At 54.6% G+C, this 16262-nt stretch overlaps 7 protein-coding genes across 7 annotated transcripts, besides 2 other annotated features; 3 read left to right on the plus strand and 4 right to left on the minus strand.

Moving 5' to 3' along the window:
* Positions 1-102: 102 nt before the first annotated feature.
* Positions 103-129: a tandem repeat.
* A 103-nt stretch (positions 130-232) lies between these two features.
* On the minus strand, positions 233-2055 carry EKO05_0004052 (uncharacterized protein; the record flags this gene model as incomplete). Its single annotated transcript, XM_038938723.1, has 2 exons — positions 233-1761; positions 1833-2055. 2 exons carry the CDS (start codon positions 2053-2055, stop codon positions 233-235), a joined length of 1752 nt encoding a protein of 583 aa, XP_038799869.1.
* A 374-nt stretch (positions 2056-2429) lies between these two features.
* Positions 2430-2950, plus strand: EKO05_0004053 (BolA domain UV induced protein Uvi31; the record flags this gene model as incomplete). The annotated part of the gene is made up of 4 exons (XM_059636298.1): positions 2430-2528; positions 2555-2650; positions 2702-2712; positions 2776-2950. The coding sequence occupies 4 exons, from the start codon at positions 2430-2432 to the stop codon at positions 2948-2950; spliced, it is 381 nt and encodes a 126-aa protein (XP_059492281.1).
* A 620-nt stretch (positions 2951-3570) lies between these two features.
* EKO05_0004054 (rRNA-processing protein cgr1) lies at positions 3571-4864 on the plus strand (the record flags this gene model as incomplete). The annotated part of the gene is made up of 4 exons (XM_038938720.1): positions 3571-3603; positions 3765-3928; positions 4008-4246; positions 4305-4864. 4 exons carry the CDS (start codon positions 3571-3573, stop codon positions 4862-4864), a joined length of 996 nt encoding a protein of 331 aa, XP_038799871.1.
* A 1263-nt stretch (positions 4865-6127) lies between these two features.
* EKO05_0004055 (uncharacterized protein) lies at positions 6128-7362 on the minus strand (the record flags this gene model as incomplete). The annotated part of the gene is made up of 3 exons (XM_038938938.1): positions 6128-6748; positions 6815-7208; positions 7292-7362. 3 exons carry the CDS (start codon positions 7360-7362, stop codon positions 6128-6130), a joined length of 1086 nt encoding a protein of 361 aa, XP_038799872.1.
* Positions 7363-11704: 4342 nt separating this feature from the next.
* Positions 11705-11725: a tandem repeat.
* A 180-nt stretch (positions 11726-11905) lies between these two features.
* EKO05_0004056 (uncharacterized protein) lies at positions 11906-13442 on the plus strand (the record flags this gene model as incomplete). The annotated part of the gene is made up of 6 exons (XM_038938843.1): positions 11906-12214; positions 12264-12568; positions 12614-12789; positions 12841-12931; positions 12981-13314; positions 13362-13442. The coding sequence occupies 6 exons, from the start codon at positions 11906-11908 to the stop codon at positions 13440-13442; spliced, it is 1296 nt and encodes a 431-aa protein (XP_038799873.1).
* Positions 13443-14405: 963 nt separating this feature from the next.
* EKO05_0004057 (uncharacterized protein) lies at positions 14406-15263 on the minus strand (the record flags this gene model as incomplete). Its single annotated transcript, XM_038945482.1, has 1 exon — positions 14406-15263. One exon carries the CDS (start codon positions 15261-15263, stop codon positions 14406-14408), a length of 858 nt encoding a protein of 285 aa, XP_038799874.1.
* Positions 15264-15857: 594 nt separating this feature from the next.
* EKO05_0004058 (uncharacterized protein) lies at positions 15858-16117 on the minus strand (the record flags this gene model as incomplete). The annotated part of the gene is made up of 2 exons (XM_059636299.1): positions 15858-15949; positions 16081-16117. The coding sequence occupies 2 exons, from the start codon at positions 16115-16117 to the stop codon at positions 15858-15860; spliced, it is 129 nt and encodes a 42-aa protein (XP_059492282.1).
* Positions 16118-16262: the final 145 nt, after the last annotated feature.

A 16262-nucleotide genomic window follows, 5' to 3' on the forward strand; every position in this document is an offset into this window, starting at 1 on the left:
CGTGCGTGTTCGCTTTGGGTGCGTGTGATTGCGGTGAGGTTGGTGGTGGGGGGGTAAGGATCGGGGTTGTGCGTTGATGGGCTTGGTTGCAGGGTGGGATCTAGTTCAGTTCAGCTCAGCTTAGCTCAGGATGAAGCGCGGGTATCTTGTCCAACAGTGGAGATGGCTGGAGAAGAGAGTTTGGTGGTGATATGGTTGGTATACACGTATTTACATTGAACACAATACAATGCTATACACTTCCATTCGGCACCTGCACGGCGCCGGTTTCCTTGCCGCCCTGCAGCGGCTCGCCCCAGATCTGGATGACGAGTTGCTTCTTGTTGATTTTGCCCATTGCGTTCCTTGGGATGGTCTCTACGACCTTCATCTCCTGGGGTATTTTGTAGTTGGCGAGCATGTCCTTTAGTGCCCTCCTCATGTCCAGCGCTGACCATGCCTTGCCTCCTCTGCCCGCCGTCTTGCCCTGCTCAGATAGCACGACGACGGCGGCGACTTTCTGGCCCCATGCTTCGGATGGGAGGCCGACGACGGCAACCTCGGAGATGTAGGGCAGAGAGAGCATCTCGCGCTCGATTTCCAGCGCAGAGACCTTCTCGCCGCCAGTTTTGATAATGTCGGCCGATTTGCGGCCTTGGATGAAGTAGAGAGGTCCTTTGGCCCACTCTTGCTCGCTCTTGCCTGCGCCTTCTACCGTCTTTCGGATGGCCACATCGCCGGTCTTGAACCACTTGCCCTGGCCGTCCGCGTCGTGTGTGAATTCTTTCGTCGTGGCTTCCGGGTTCTTCCAGTATTCACGGAAGATGGTGGGGCCGCGAAGCTGGATCTCGCCGTGTCGCTCGCGGCCTGTGGCTGTGTCCATCTCCTCGCCTTCCCTGATGATCTCTCCTGTTTCCGTGTCGGCGAGACGCGCCTGGACCGAGGGCAGTGGCCAGCCTACGGACCCGTCCACTCGATCGGCAAAGTCGAGACCACAAGAAAGTGCCATTCCGACCTCTGTCATGCCGTAGCGCTCGAGCAGGACGTTGCCTCCGCTCAGCTCTGACCAGGCGGACTTTACAGGGGTTGGGAGGGCAGCGGAGCCTGAGATGTTCAGCCGTAGGTTCGAGGGGTGTAGGGCGGTCTTGGTCGCAGCCTGGAGCTCTGGGGTCAAGCCGCAGTGTGAGGAGAGGAAGCGTGTGTAGATGGTGGGCACGACTGTGAGCAAGGTAATGGGCTTCTTTGCGGGGTCTGGGTTGGGCAGGAAGGGCGCAGCGAGGCGTTCCCAGGCAGCTTGCGCGTTGAAGGGAAACTGGAACTCGATGACGCTACCGGCAAAGAGCGGGGTCAGCAGCGCGTTGACGGTGCCGTGGATGTGGTGCAGCGGAAGCACGTGCAGCAGCACATCGTTGGCCGTGTAGTTCCAGGCCTCCAGCAGCGACCTGGACTGGGCCGTCAGGACGTCTTGGGGCAGCAGGACACCTTTGGGGCGGCTTGTGGTGCCGGAGGTGTAGAGCATCATGCCGCCCTCTGTGCTCGTGGGCTCGTGGAGGGTGACGTAGTCGTCGGTCCGGCCCGTCATGATCTTCTCGCGCTTCCAGCTGATGGGGCTCGTGGCCATGTCCTGCTTCAGGATCTCGTCGGCCTTGTCCTGGAACTTGGCCGACGAGAGCAGCACGAGGGACTCGCTCTGGTCGACGATGTAGCGCAGCTCGTGGGCGGGGAACGTGGGCGACAGCGGCACGGCGATGGCGTGGGCAGCGAGGATGGACAGCAGCGTCACTGGGGAGCGGTCAGCGGCCGTGTCGAGGGCAGCACAGCACAGCGGGGGCCGGGGGGGGGGGGGTGCGCACCCACGTAGTCGTAGCCGTTCTCGACGAGGAACGAGATGCGCGCGCCCTCTGCGCTCTTGCCGCCCGTGTTGCGCTGCAGCTGGTCCTTGGCGGCGGCGACGTCGTTGAGCAGCTCGCGGTAGGTGAAGCGGCGGCCCGACAGCGAGTGGACGACGGCGGTGCTCTGGGCATCGTGCTGCTTGATGGCCTCGAACACGGGCAGGCGGGGGAGCGTCGACGCCATTCTGAGGGAGCGCGCGGAGGCACGCGGGCAGACGGGCGGCCCTCGAGGGGAGCGTGTCGAGCTGCGAGAGAGGAGATTGCGCGCCCACATGGCCACGGCAGCGCCCAGGATCAGCGCACTCGAGCTCCAGGTGCAACGCCTCGCAGGCCGGCAGGTGTGTGGCGGTGCGCGGGGCCGGCCAGCGTGCTTGGCGCAGCATCGGCCCTCAGATCTGGCTCCCGGCGCGTCCTGCGACTCAACAGTGTCAACACCAAGCCTGCATCGCCAGCTCCGCCGCTCTCATTGGCTGTGCACGAGGGCCGCATCTGATCGCAGAGACACCGTTGATGTTCCTTCCACGGTCGTTCCCGGCCGGCACTCGGTTCGTGTCAGCCATGGCCCAGTCCATGACTCCGATGGAAGATGCGCTGCGGGCCAAGGGAAGTCACCACCTCGGACGCGCACCGGCTACTCCCGAGTCCCCAGCATTCCGTGTATATCAGCGCTGACTGGCGAGCAGATTGGGGACGCACTGAAGCCCGCTGCGCTTGAAATCCACAACGATTCCCACCGACACGCACACCACAAAGCCATGCAGGGCGTCACGAGCAGAGAGGTAGGTCCGCTCCACCTTCCATGCACGCCTCACGCTGACAGCATCTCCCAGACACACTTCCGGTATGCGATCGATCCATCTTAGCACGCCCATCTGATAGGAGCCTTGCAGCTAACCACCCCCAGTCTAGTCATCACATCCACAGCCTTCAAGGGCAAGCCCCAGCTGGCACGTCACCGCATGGTCAACTCCCTCATGAAGGACGAGCTGGCGCAAGAAGGCGGCATCCACGCGCTTCAGCTCACCACTCGGACGCCGGAGGAGGACGAGGCACGAAAGCTAAAGGAAGCCACCGCGTAGGCTCATGTATGAATACTGAAAGATACCCATGTTTCATCTTGTAAATCATCGTGCAGATCAACATGCTCAACACTAAACCGCATATCCCCTAACATACCCTTCACGAAACGGAAGAATACCACTTGCTTGATTCGACGTACCGAGCGCGGCTGGCTCGGACCGCCCAACCGACAGCTTCTGCCAGTTGTCTTATCCACAGGTAAATTGATCCGCAAAACAAATCGTAGACAACTCGTAGTGCTTCAAAGACGACACTGTCCCAGAGCCACTGCGCCGTGAGGAGACATGAATGCTTGCACATGCACGTCCTGCGCGGCAACTAGATTGCAATCCCACTTGAACGCTCAATCGGGCAGCCTTGCGTCCCGAAAATGCCGCCCTTGAAGTAAAATGCACAGAGGCAACCTCTGTACACCTTGTCAAGGCTGTGATGCTGGGCATTCAACGGCGGCTCATCGGGACGTCATACGGAAGCTGGTAAACATGCGCCATCAGCAAAAAGGTGGAACTGGTTCGAGCACCTGAAGGCGAGAGCTGCAGGTACACATACTCCCCAACGCCCGCAACCACACACACTCCACTCCTCCATCACATCACCCTGCGCAGTCCAATCACACACAATGCCTGAAGTCAAGGTGTACGAGATCACAAAGGTACGTCCCCAACTGCCTTTTCCCACTTCAGAGTGGAGCGTGGAGGGGTAGCTTCGTTGTACCCCGCTGAGGTCATCGAGTAAGCTGTTGGTCGAGAAAAGAAGGAACTCCACCTAGAATTGTTTGGCAAAACTCAAACCCAGACACTGACGTACGCACAGCCGTACATCGAGCTGAATTGCTCGCTCGGTGAGGGGCCATTCTGGGAAGAGGAGTCCAACACAGTCCGCTTCCTCGATGTCGAGAAGCAAGAGCTGCACCGCGTCGATATCAACAAGGGACCCTCGAGCCACAAGCTCGTCAAGAAGCTGGACATTTCGATAGGGTGAGTTTCTCAATCTTCCGCCTGAGAGACGGTTGCTCAAACGATCGAGTGTGTGAGGTCCGTAGCTAAGTCTTCCCAGCTGCACGGCAGACATCGAAGGCAACGACAAGGAATTCATCTTCGGCGGCAAGTACGGCTACGGCATTGCGAACAAGGAGACGGGCGACTACCGATGGGTCAAGAAGGTGTGGTCCGAGGACGAGATCAAGGCAAAGAAGCATGAGAAGTTCCGCGGCAACGACGGAGCCGTAGACTCGCAGGGTCGCTTCTGGGCCGGCTTCATGTTCGACCCGCTTGTCGAGGAGATGCGGTCGGATGGTACGTCTTACCCAAAACAAAGACCTCTCTCTCCGTGACAATGCTGACGCCAACCCAGGTGCCGTCTTCCGCCTCAACCCAGACATGTCCCTCGACCGGCCCCTCAGCGACATCTGCATCCCCAACGGCACAACGTGGAACAAGACAGACGACACCATGTTCTTCGCCGACAGCCCGGACAAGATCATCTACCAATTCGACTTCGACCTCAAGACGGGCTCGGTGACCAACAGGCGGCCCTTCTTCACCATGCCCAAGGACAACAAGTACGGCGAGAACGCGGTGCCAGACGGCCACTGCATAGACGAGGAGGGCTACATGTGGACTGCCCTGCACGACGGCGGTCGCGTGTTGAGGATCTCGCCCGAGGGCGAGGTGGTGGCGGAGATCAAGCTTCCCACCAGCCAGATCACCTGCCCTTGCTTCGTGGGCACGCAGCTCTTCATCACCAGCTCGGGGGGCGGCGGACCGAGCGGCGACGACGGCAAGCCGGTGGACAAATTCGCGGGGAGCTGTTTCATGGTCGATGTTGGCGTGAGGGGGCTGAAGCGGTTCAAGTTCAAGGGGGGCGAGAAGGTCGAGGGAGGCAAGGTCGACGGCCAGGTGGTTGCAGAATAGCATGTTCGTCATCCATGGAGCGAACGAGAGCTGGAACACGCATGGTATGCGTACAGGGCGTAAGCTACATGCACAACGCGCCTCCTGTCGTCGCTATGCAGAAGCTCGCCGGTAGAAACCACGATTCTCAACAGACAACCATCCTAGGCGAAGGTCCTCCAATCCATAACAAGGTGAATAAACTGTACACAGCCTCTACATAAGCAGCACCCACGCCCGCCACGCACCATCAACACCCCACCCATCACACTACACCATGCAAAAGCTCTACCTGAACACACACCTCATCCACACAACGGCGACCCAACAACGCGGCCCTCAAAAGAAGCAAGCCAAAGCCCCGAAAAGCACGCACGAAGCTATGCCAAGACAGCAGCACTGCAGTATCCAGGCATGTCAGCAGTGTTCAAGGCGAGTGATGTGAGACGAGAGGTTGAGCGATCCACAGCCGCCAACGAACCACCCTGTCTCGCGCAGATCTTTTCTGCGTACCACGCAAGCCGGACACGTCGCACGGCTGTTTGTAGGTAGCCGGAGCTTGTGAATCAAGGGGGGGGGGGGCGCTAGCTGTGCAGCGGCTGGTGAGTGTCGTGGCTGACGCGTCGGCAAAGCCATGCGGTGAAGATCACCTTAGCCGCCGCGTAGACAATCACGTAGGTAGGTAACCCATGTGCGGAGCGAGCCTCCAGTGGCAAATCCACCCGTGGATGGCCTGCCCGACGGAACCTGATTTGCACAAGGGCGCTCGGATCGGTCCGGACGGTGCAGCTCCGAGAGAGATTGTCCAGAGCCGGGTTCAGAGCACAGATGGACATGGTGAGTGCATGCATGCGTTTGTGCTCTGTGCCGAGAGGAGCGAGGGGGTGGACGTCGCGCGGTGAGCAAGAGGAGGAGTGCACGGAGAAACGACAATGGATGGCGAGAAGCGGGTCAGAGAACTTGTTGGATGTTTGGTAAAACGCCGTCTAGAGATGCTTCGGTGCAACAAAAGCCCGCAAAGCCTCGCAATGCCGCCAGAAACGCCGGATCTCGCTCTTGCGTGCTCGCTAAAAGAAAAAGAAGAAGAAAAGGCCATTACAGGGTATTATCCACATGGAATTAGACATAGACTCGGTCGCTTGTACGTGGCTAAAATGCTCAGAGGTGGAGAAGTAAAAGGTCGTAGGTATGCTTGCGTGTCGATCGGAAGAAGTCATTCGCTCATGTGCTCGCTCGCTGAAGTGGCCAAGGCCGGGATGTCGAGAGTCGTCGTTTGGTCGTTGCTCAAAGATTGCCCGTCACGGGCCTCCAGACGTCTTTGTGGCCCTTTTTGCCCCAGAACTCCTCGAACCATTCCTGGCACTTGCCGCTGACCCAGCAGCCGGCAAAGTGTACCAGCAGGTCGCCGTCACGGTACCCCATGTTGTCGCCGCCTTGTACATAGGCGTTGAATTTGCGTTGAGGGTAGATGCCTACGTGGTCGCGCACGAGTTGGTGCTCGAGCATGAGGTGCTTGATCGCGTCCTGCTCTGCGCCGACGTGGTCTTTGCCCATGAGCATGGTGTAGTCGGTCATCATCTCGAGAGTCCAGCGAGTGAAGGCGGAGCGGCGGAAGAAGGTGCTGCCGGTGTTGACGCTTTGGTGATCCTGGGTGATCAGAATGTCAATGTCGTCGACGCGGAAGTTCTTGGGGGTGTTGATGTTGGTGGGGTTCGTCTTGAGCTGACCGTCGAGGATGGGTGTGTCGCGCATCAGGCCGCGCTTAATGGCCTCGGGGCCGACTACTTCTTTCACAAGGTCGTAGTCTGGCTCCATCATGATGATGTCGGTATCGATGAGCCAGACCCACTCGGCGGTTGGGTAGAGAAAGAAGGCTTCGGCGACAGCGGGGATCTTGGACCAAGTCTATGGTCACATGTCAGCAAACATGGTAAACAGGCTAGCTTTGAGCGTTAGACTCGTGCGACGTACCCTGTGCGCCTCGCCGATGTCGTAGCGGCTGGTGTTCAGCCAGAGGTTGGTGTAGCCGTGCCGCGCGCAGTACTTTTCACGGTCGTCCAGCACTCGCTCCAGGACGTTGGGAATTGCGCTGTTGTGGCCTCCGCCGTCGCTCGCAGTCAAGACAACAATGTCGCGGTTGCGAGGATTCCGGGCGTAACCTTTCCAGCCAGCATAGTCGGGCACCTTCCAGTTCCACTCGGGCTGGGCCTTGAAGTAGCCAGGCTGGGCCTTGTCGTTTTGTGTTGTGGCAGGCAATATCGCCTCCCCGGGCGCATAGTTGCGGTAGTAGTCGACCGGCACATCGCCGAAGAATCTGAAGACGACTATCAACACGGTGATGATGGAGATGGCCGCAATTATGGGCCTGGAGAGCGTTGGTTAGCACAGGGTCAGGGAGGCTGGTGGTGGAACCGGCCGGCGGGCCATGACGGCAAAGCGGATGCTTACCTTCTCGGAGCACTGGATAGGGCGTTCATCTTGGGGTCGCCCGCGAGGATGTTCGGTAGGGATCGCAACATCTGGGAGAGGCGACGGGGCGGCGGTTATGAAGGCGAGGAACCGCAGGAGCTGTGGGGGGACATGAGCAAGGAAACGACGAGAAATGCGCGCACTCGTTCCGGCAGCGTATCTACCAGCTGAGATGAACGGCGCTGCGCGGCGGGCTCGCGCAGGGCTGAGCCATGCAGTTTTGGGCCATTACACCGACTTCGCCGCAGGTTATAAAAGCTTGGTTGGGACGTGACTGAGCAGGCACCGGGCTCTGGTTGGAGGAAAGGTCTTCGATACCGCGAACGCCCTCGGCTGCCAAGAATAGCCCGAATACGGATAAACAGCAAACACGGTGTGGCGGCCCACCCCACTCTCTTACCTTGGTTGCACCACGAGTCCAAGACGGCGCGAGGGCTAGGTACTTCCAAGTCAGCCAGCAATCACGGCTCTCAACATCTCTCACGCTGATTTCTGTCGTCTCTTCGCCTCAACCACAGCGCCAACGCTGCCGCCACCTGCCGCCACCTGCCGCGTTCCAAGACCACCAACACTAGGCGCCTACGCTGCCAAAATTACGACCCGCATCGTTGTGGCTCTGGCCACTTGGCGCTATCGTCCTCCCTTTGGTGCTGCATTCAGCCACCTGCTGCTGTGTAAGCCTTACACTGTTAGCGTCGTGTCATCTCAGATTCCTTTCAAGGCTCCGCCCCTCGCAAGCAGCACCCACAATCTTCGGGTCCGCGCACTGTTGAGTTGACCTGAGTGGCCGCAACCGAGAATAGAACCTCTGGAATGCACGCCAACTACCTGGTCACTGGGGACAAGAACACGCTGCCTGGTTGATGCGCAAAGCTTGACAATGCTTGTTCTGCGAGGGCAGCACCCTGGCACTGGCAACATCACGAAGCGTGCAGCAAAGGCATGATCGTGTTAACAAAGTAGGATGCACTGGTGTGCAGATAATCCCCCCTTTGCTCGCTGTCACGACGTGCGCTCTTTAGCCAACAAGCAAAGAATTCCTTCGACTCTGCGAAAACCAAGAGCTATTGTGTGAAAGTAGATGTAAGGTTGGGTTGCCAATGGGGGCTCGCCCGCAGATGATTCGAGCAGCCTGTGCAACACCTCGAGTTTGTGTGCCCATTGCTGACCGTTGACTCTTCAACATCGACCCGAGCGCAAAAATCTTCGCCCCATGATACCCGACCTTGCTTTAATCACTTCCAGTGAACAAGCTGTACAACAATCATGGACACAGTGAGTGACTGCTTATAGCAACACGTTGGAGTACCGATGTATGCCAAGACATGGATTTCATGACGGAAACACACCTGTCTTGTATGGAGATTATTGATAACACGGGTATCACGAGATTGCAAGGCGGCACCAACATCGCTAAGCGAAAGTACAGCAGCGCTAGGAATCCAATAGGGGCAGTATAGCCAATCACAGCTGATGCCAAGGTACTGTTTTGTTGTGCGATAAATTCTACCCCTAAGCAATGTCGCCATAAGCAGTACTCCACTGCAGGCTGTCTTGCTGGACGGTAAACCAGGAACATCCGCTTTTTCCTGTCTTGGTCTTCTTTCATTTCCCCACATACCGGACCGCTACCCGATTTATTCCTATGAGTAGGGATACAAACTTGTGCATTGTGAGCCAACAAGACCATGTGTACTAAACACAAGGCATTTCCTATGGTCAGCTAACTAGGTCGGCGTTTTTGAGCATATTTGGGTACCACCTCCCTGCTAGTGCTAGATACACCAGCCATGAAAGTCGCCTGAGAATATTATCGGACAGGATGCGAAGGTATGCATTCAATAGCGACCGTGCCACGCCTGTGCAGTGGTATTAGAACGCTGCATCTTTTTGTGGGGCACCTCCGTTTTGGTGACCCGTCAAAAACGTGTTATTCGTGCGGAGGAATCGACGGGAGGAGCGTGTCCTCCGGCAGGAAATGTTTCCAGCGGTGCGAACGAGCCGGTATTGACCTGCGCCGTCAGCTTCCTAAGTCAAGACATAGTCCTTCTGTTCAAACACAAAAGTGTTCCTGCAAGAAACCGTTCAGATAAGGCTCCGCTACTTGCTTCCTCCTGCTATGCAGTTCTTCATGGGTACCATTACCGTCCACAAACCGACGACTGGAGGCATCATGACAACTTGTTTGGAATACATGGTGGCTCCGCGCCCGGGCCACAATCAACACGTGATAGATCCTCCCAACCTGCACCCAGGGCTCATAGCTGTCAGTGTATCAACGACAGTGCTTGCCACTGTGGAGGTAGCTTTGCGTCTCTTCACGCGAGTGCACGTCACCAAAAACGGCATCCAGCTCAACGACTGCAAAATTTCCCCCGGAATTCGTCTTCAATAAGTGTCCACAGCTGATACCTTCATTGTAGACATGGTGATGTGTGCGTTACTGTGCAGCTTCATTCTGTTGGGAGTCAAGTTCCTACGTACGTAAGCTCAGCGCCAGGAAATAACGTGATGTTGAGAAGACCGCAGACATGGGCGCTGGACTTGGCTACCATTTTTGAGACGTGAGAGTTGAAAATTTCATGTTCTCCATCCAAAAGGTATGTATCAAATGATCGACTTTGCCATTACTTGACTGAATCATTTGCACAGTGGACACTTGCGGGTGCCATCTTGTATGCGACCAGTCTTGCTTTCACAAAGGTTTCGATTCTTTTTCTCTACCTTCGCCTAAAGCCGCACAGATGGTTTCGTTCACTCGTGCAAACACTCGTCACTGTTGTGGTCGCCTATGCAACGGGCTACATCATAGTCAGTATATTTGGATGCAAGCCAATCGCTGCAAGCTGAGGCTTATGTCTGGAGCCACTTTCCTGGACCGCTATACGAAATACATGGCTCTCTCAGTCCTGAACATTATCGTCGATCTACTAGTCCTGATTCTGCCGATTCTTGTGGTGCTGCCACTTCGCATGCCTCTGCAAAGAAGATTTCGGTCTGCATGGTGCTTGCTACGGGCAGCTTGTAAGTTCGACTTAGTCGGAGCCTTCACCAGTGTTGACCATTCAGCGTTTGCGCAATCGCTATCCGGCGTACAACTCTTCTGGCACCCCTGATGGCTTCGACGGATTATACTTGGGATGCGGCTCACCAGTTCAAATGGTGTTTCACTGAAGTCAACTTAGCAATAGCGTATGCGTCCGCTCCCGCAATGAAAGCGTTCTTCACGCACTCCTTCTGGCCTGCCATATCCTCCTCTCCACTACGACTACTAAGACGAGCAGCCTGCCAAGAACATCGAGTCAACTATAGTTTCAATGAGAACACGAGAACAAGCTCTTTTGGCGAGGACTCCAACTACCAAGACCGGTACGACGACGCTCTTGAGGAGGGCCCTATTGACGACGAGACCAGACTCTGGAGAAGTATCATGGGTGAGTGTTGTGCTCACCACCACAATCACAGCAGGTGAAGGGCTTGTCCCATCCACCAATGTATACGGAAAGATACAATCCTTCTTCGATAGCAGGTTGAGATACCATTCCTCGAGGCACTTACGTGTTAGATCAGAGACTACTGTCATTTACAAATCATTCCAGAAGCCGGCATGATGGGTACATACCAAAACGTACGTATGGAGATTCAACAAAGTCTGAGATCTGTTGCCACTTGGTCGCAGTGACCTTCTAGTAGTAAGATGCCGGACAGCTGAACTATGAGCACGTGGATGTACGCATACGTGCGTTTATTGTCCCCAAGGGATTTAACACTCGCAAGGTCAAGAGAAACGGCATCTTATCGCTGGTTTTCTGCGTCATTCAGGACCTTTTAGCCATCTCCCCGGACTGACGGCTGCTTTCAGAATGCACAATCCCACACAATTGAACTCGATGTCCACCAGCGAGAGATCATTGGCAGATAACGTGCAGGAATGACTTGATGTCCTCAGTTTGGCCCCGGCAGTTAGGAAACTGTGATAGAGCTCCCCCTTTCTATCACAACCCCTGTTCCACAAGGACGTCGGGCATCATTCGGCGTCAGTACAATGTAGGGAAATGACGTGTGCATAAACCTTCCGCTCGAACAGTTTGCTCAGAGCATTCAGCATAGAGTCCATCTACCCGGTCCCGGGGGACACCCGCTTACCAATTCGCTCGTTTCCCGAGCCTGTGTTACGGCTGAAGGTTAATCCGATTGAACTATAGCCTCTCCAGTCATGGTACATAGAGCCCTATACAAGCCTATCCGCATTCCAGGGTTCACAACCCCACATATCTCACTGTAATCACGCCGATCTTTGCCTCAAGTGACTGCATTTTCAACCGTTGCCAGGGCATGTTATCACATCCATCAACTAGGCAGGATCCAACAGTGTCGAATGCAAGATACCGACTCCTTCCCTCCCTCCCTCCCGACGCATCTCAGATGACATAGCGACATGACATTGTCAACGGACCCTGAGCCAGCGGTTGTTGTCTTGTACACATGCTGTCCTGAGAAGACGAGCGGCATGTATATGTACAGGGAAGACACTTTCCGGAATGCGGGCTGTATCCTCCATCCCAACACGACGTTCGTCATATCGCCTGCACGATGTCTGAAAAGTTGCACCGCAGCGTCGAGCGCCGCGCCTCACACAGCACGGCTGATTCCGAAGCATGCGTCATCAAAGAACGCGAGGGTGGGCGTGCTGCATGGATGACTGTGGCGGGCTCCATCCTGGTCTACTATGCTTCTGTTGGTGTCCTGAACAGTTTCGGCTTCTTCAACAACTTCTACAGCCACGATTTTCTTCGAAATACACCGACTTCGACAATTGCATTCATTGGTACGCTGCAAATAGCATTGGTAAACTTGTTGGCAGCCATCTCAGGAGCACTATGTGACCAATATGGAGTTAGGGTTGGTGCGGTTCTTCCGATACCCACGAGCCATCGCTGACAATCTACAGTATCTGTATCTTGGAGCAGGCAGCGGTACAGCTGCTGGCTTGGTTGCTCTCTCCTTTGCGCAGCCTGGTCGATTTTGGCAGGTCTTCTTAGTTCACGGTCTGCTCGTGGGCTTTGCTACTGCCTTTGGCGCTCAGCCTGCCATTACCGTTGTTGGTCAGCACTTCAAGGAGCGAAGAGCGCTTGCTATGGGCCTCGCCGCCACTGGGTCTGCATTAGGCGGTATCGGGTTTCCTCTCATGTTTGAACGCCTGTTGCCGACCCTCGGGTTTCAGTGGATGCTGCGCGTAGCAGCGCTCAAGGTTGTGTAAGTAGCTAAGTGTGATCTTTGAAATGTCACTAATATTTCCAGGATTCTATATTGCATCGCTTTGTGTATCACGACCAGCAAGCCGAGAATAAAGGACCAGTCAAGAAGTTTCGGCTCATTAATCGACTTCCGAGGCTTTCTCGACCTACGCTACGCCGTTCTCTGTGTCGGTGGCTTCTTTGCCCAGTTAGGCCAGTGGATTCCTTCGTACTACATCAGTATGTTCTACATTTTAATACAGAAGTACCCTCAAAACTTACAAGCCACAGAAATGTACACGAATGCAGCATATCCAGGCAACAGTGTCAGTCACTATTTCCTGCCTATGATGAACGGTTGCAGTATCACGGGAGCCATACTGTAAGCCGATTTACCAGTCTCATAAGATTTCACGACTGACGAGCTACAGTGGAGGCCTTCTAGGTGACCGTATCGGCCGTCTCAATCTTCTCTGGCCTATGGTCGTTTATTCAGGGTGTCTCTGCTTCTTCGTATGGCTCCTCATTGACTCGGTCGCTGCCGTCGTCCTCTTTGCGTGCCTCTACGGCTTTGGTACTGGTAATTTCATCGCACTCTTGCCATCTGTCATTGGACAAATCACTCCAGATGAGAACCTGGGAGCGCGACTCGGTGCATTCTACAGCATCGTTTCCATTGCTAGTTTGGTTGGAACCCCGATTGGCAGCGCGCTCATTACAGATAACAATAGCAGGGAGGGCTACTTCTGGTTGATTGTTTTTGCCGTAAGTCTAAAAACGAAGAATCTACATCTGTGTCTAACGAGCAACAGGGTACTGCAATTCTCACTGGATCCATGTTCATCCTCGCCAGTCGCCTATTGCATGACAAGAATCTGCGAAACAAGTGGTAGACAAACAACTCATTTCGCTTTCGGATACATACACGACCAACAAACGGCTTTCTGTATGCCTGAGTCTGGCTCTGAAAATACTTCGCGACTCGTAGATATCAAGAGTCGTACAGAGCTGTATTTAACGACGGCATGGTGCTCACATACTCCAGCATGTACATCTCCCTACATACTATCTGTCTGTTCATTGGATCCATTCATGTCGCAACCAAAAAGGAGTATATGCACGCACATCCACTTGCCTTCTTAGCCACGTTATATAGGCCAATTTTCTGCCGCGGCAATTCGTTAAATACAAATCTGGAGTGGAGCCTCTTGTCCTGAAATCTCAACTGTCGCTTTCTCCCCCCCTTCTTAGACCATAATACATACGATCTTGCGGAACCTCTCTGTGCTGGGACTCTGTGGAATCTGTGCCAAGCCCAAGACCTTCAGTGAGCTGAGTGGGCTACACAATGGGCCTTGTGAGCACGCAACTAGCAGTCCGAGCGAGAATTTCCGCAGAGTCACTTAAAATTACGCTTTTGATGTGTAGAGGCCTATTTATTAACATAGACCATGAACTTATTAACACAAACTATAGACGCGGACAGGTGAATACTTAGCTGGTTTTTTGGTGGTTGTCACGTTTTGCCCTGCATGCTGTCACCTAATCTGTCACTTTCACTGTCAACTAGCTATAGCTGGCCAGTCAGAACCTTTGGTTTGTCTATGACGTATTTACAATTGTAGTTGTCTAAACTTGCAGGGGGTACGTATATATCGCCGTGCATTATAATATGTTCTTTTGGCGCGGAAACCAACTGCGTAGACCATAGCTTTGCTGCAGTCTTCACTTGTTGGTACCGCTTATCTATGACTGATTGCGATGGAGATCACGACTCGAAAACTCAAAGAACATGTCGCTTTGCGCTCACTGGCGGTGCCCTACCCCGCGTTATCTTTCAGGCCAGCCTCTCAGATTCAACTCTCTTCGATCAGTTTTCTCTGCTGCCGTTTCTTTGTCAATATACCGACAACGAGTCCGATTACCACGATAGCGCTAAACACCGATCCCAAGATTATAGCTAAAAGGTTCTCTGAGCTTACACCTCCTTTAGAAGAGCCGCTCTCTGGACTAGAGGTGCTAGTCGCAATAGGAGCGGAGCTCGGCGGAGGAGGAGGTAAAGTCCCACTCAAACCGCCCAGGCTTGACAGCGCCTCAGATATAGAGGCCGAAGCCGTCAAATCTGCACAGAAGCTATCTGTTCTGTCACTGCAGAACTCGAACGCCTTGATCAGACCCGCGTTGTCCAGCTGGTTTTGGACTTTCGCCAGTGCACTGACGATGGATCGCTGTGCGGATGCAGCAGTTGCGGCCTCGTTCCTCATTGAGCTTATTTCTGACATGAGAGATGCTTGCGATGCATCGTTGCCGGCGTTGCTGTCGGCTGTGATCTTGTATGAGATGGGTGCCCATATGCCGAAGAGAATGGCGGATGCAACGCCAAGGATCTTGAGCGTCCAGTCAAGGAGGAAGTCGTGGCGCTGAGAGAGGAGGTGTGGTTTCGCAGCAGCAGTGAAGTCGGTAGGCGATGGAGGCTGCGAAATGTGAGCCTCTAGAGTAGGTTTGGTCGCTCTTGGCTTCTCGGGCGCCGCTGAGACCGCATTGGCAGGTGGAGCTGTTGAAGGTCCATGCTGGTTTGCGTAAGAATGTGGATGGAGTGATTCTTGATCACTCGTATACGCCTGGTTTTGTACCGGAGTGCACCCTGTGTATGATGTCTGAGAGTATGGCGAATCGTGCTGTTCGGGGAGGCTCCCGCCCGTATGGGTTGACATCCTTGCAGTACTGAGCAGACAATATTACATTGTTCTAGAGAATCTATACATACTGCTGTCATTTCGTTGACAGGAGGGGTTCATTGAGCAGCAGCTGACGTTGCTCTGCCGTGGGGGCTGAAATGGCTAAAATGGCTGCAGGAAGTAAGCGTCGGGAAGCATCGACCAATCTGCCTGGATCATTGCTGACCATCGCAGCACACAAATAGAACCGGAACGACTTAGCAAGTTTCTATATAAAATTGTTCCCTCTGCCTTGTCTGCGAGAAACTGCCTGAAAAAGAGCAGAGGGATAGTAGCCAGAAAAACACCTGAGTGAATAATTGCAAAGTCGTCTGCCCTAACCACAGCTGTGAGGCCTAACGTATGGCAGCGAAGTAAAAGGCATTAGAGCAAGCAACTTCCTGCTTCGATTAGCTCTTTTACGAGTCTACCCCCTTCCATACTCACATACTATCTGTGCTTATCTCCTCTCCTTCTTCCTGTCGTAATCACTTGTACCAGTTTCACTAGATGAAAGAGTCGTCCACATAACAACTGAGGACATCCGGGCTCTACTATCGAAACGTGATCGGTGGAGAGTTACCACTGCCGTTATTGCGCCACGGAGCCTATGGAAGATGTGGATTGAGCAGCGGAAAGAGAGAAGAGACCGTTGAGCGTAAGCGCAAGCGCGTAGACCGAGACTGTGGTCGAGATAAAGATGTGAGCTGAAGGTTCTAAGTGAAGGCGCCATGGAGATCCTTCTTCTTTCGTCACGATCTCCGGAGCGGAAGCACCCAGCTTGCTAGTTGTCGTTATCCACCACACAACTCACCTTCGACGACAGCGTTGTCTTTCCTCATCTCACTCATTGTACGATAGCCGCATTGCGCAGGACGAAGCAGGCTCCACACGGTCGGACACGGTACGTGAGCAGGCCTTTGGCCCCGAATTATTCGATCCTAGGCAAAGCAGGCACCATGTGCAAACGTAGCAGGACAGCCTCGCTGCTCACCA

The sequence above is a fragment of the Ascochyta rabiei genome, chromosome 6, assembly GCF_004011695.2.
Source record: "Ascochyta rabiei chromosome 6, complete sequence".
Lineage (NCBI taxonomy): Eukaryota > Fungi > Ascomycota > Dothideomycetes > Pleosporales > Didymellaceae > Ascochyta > Ascochyta rabiei.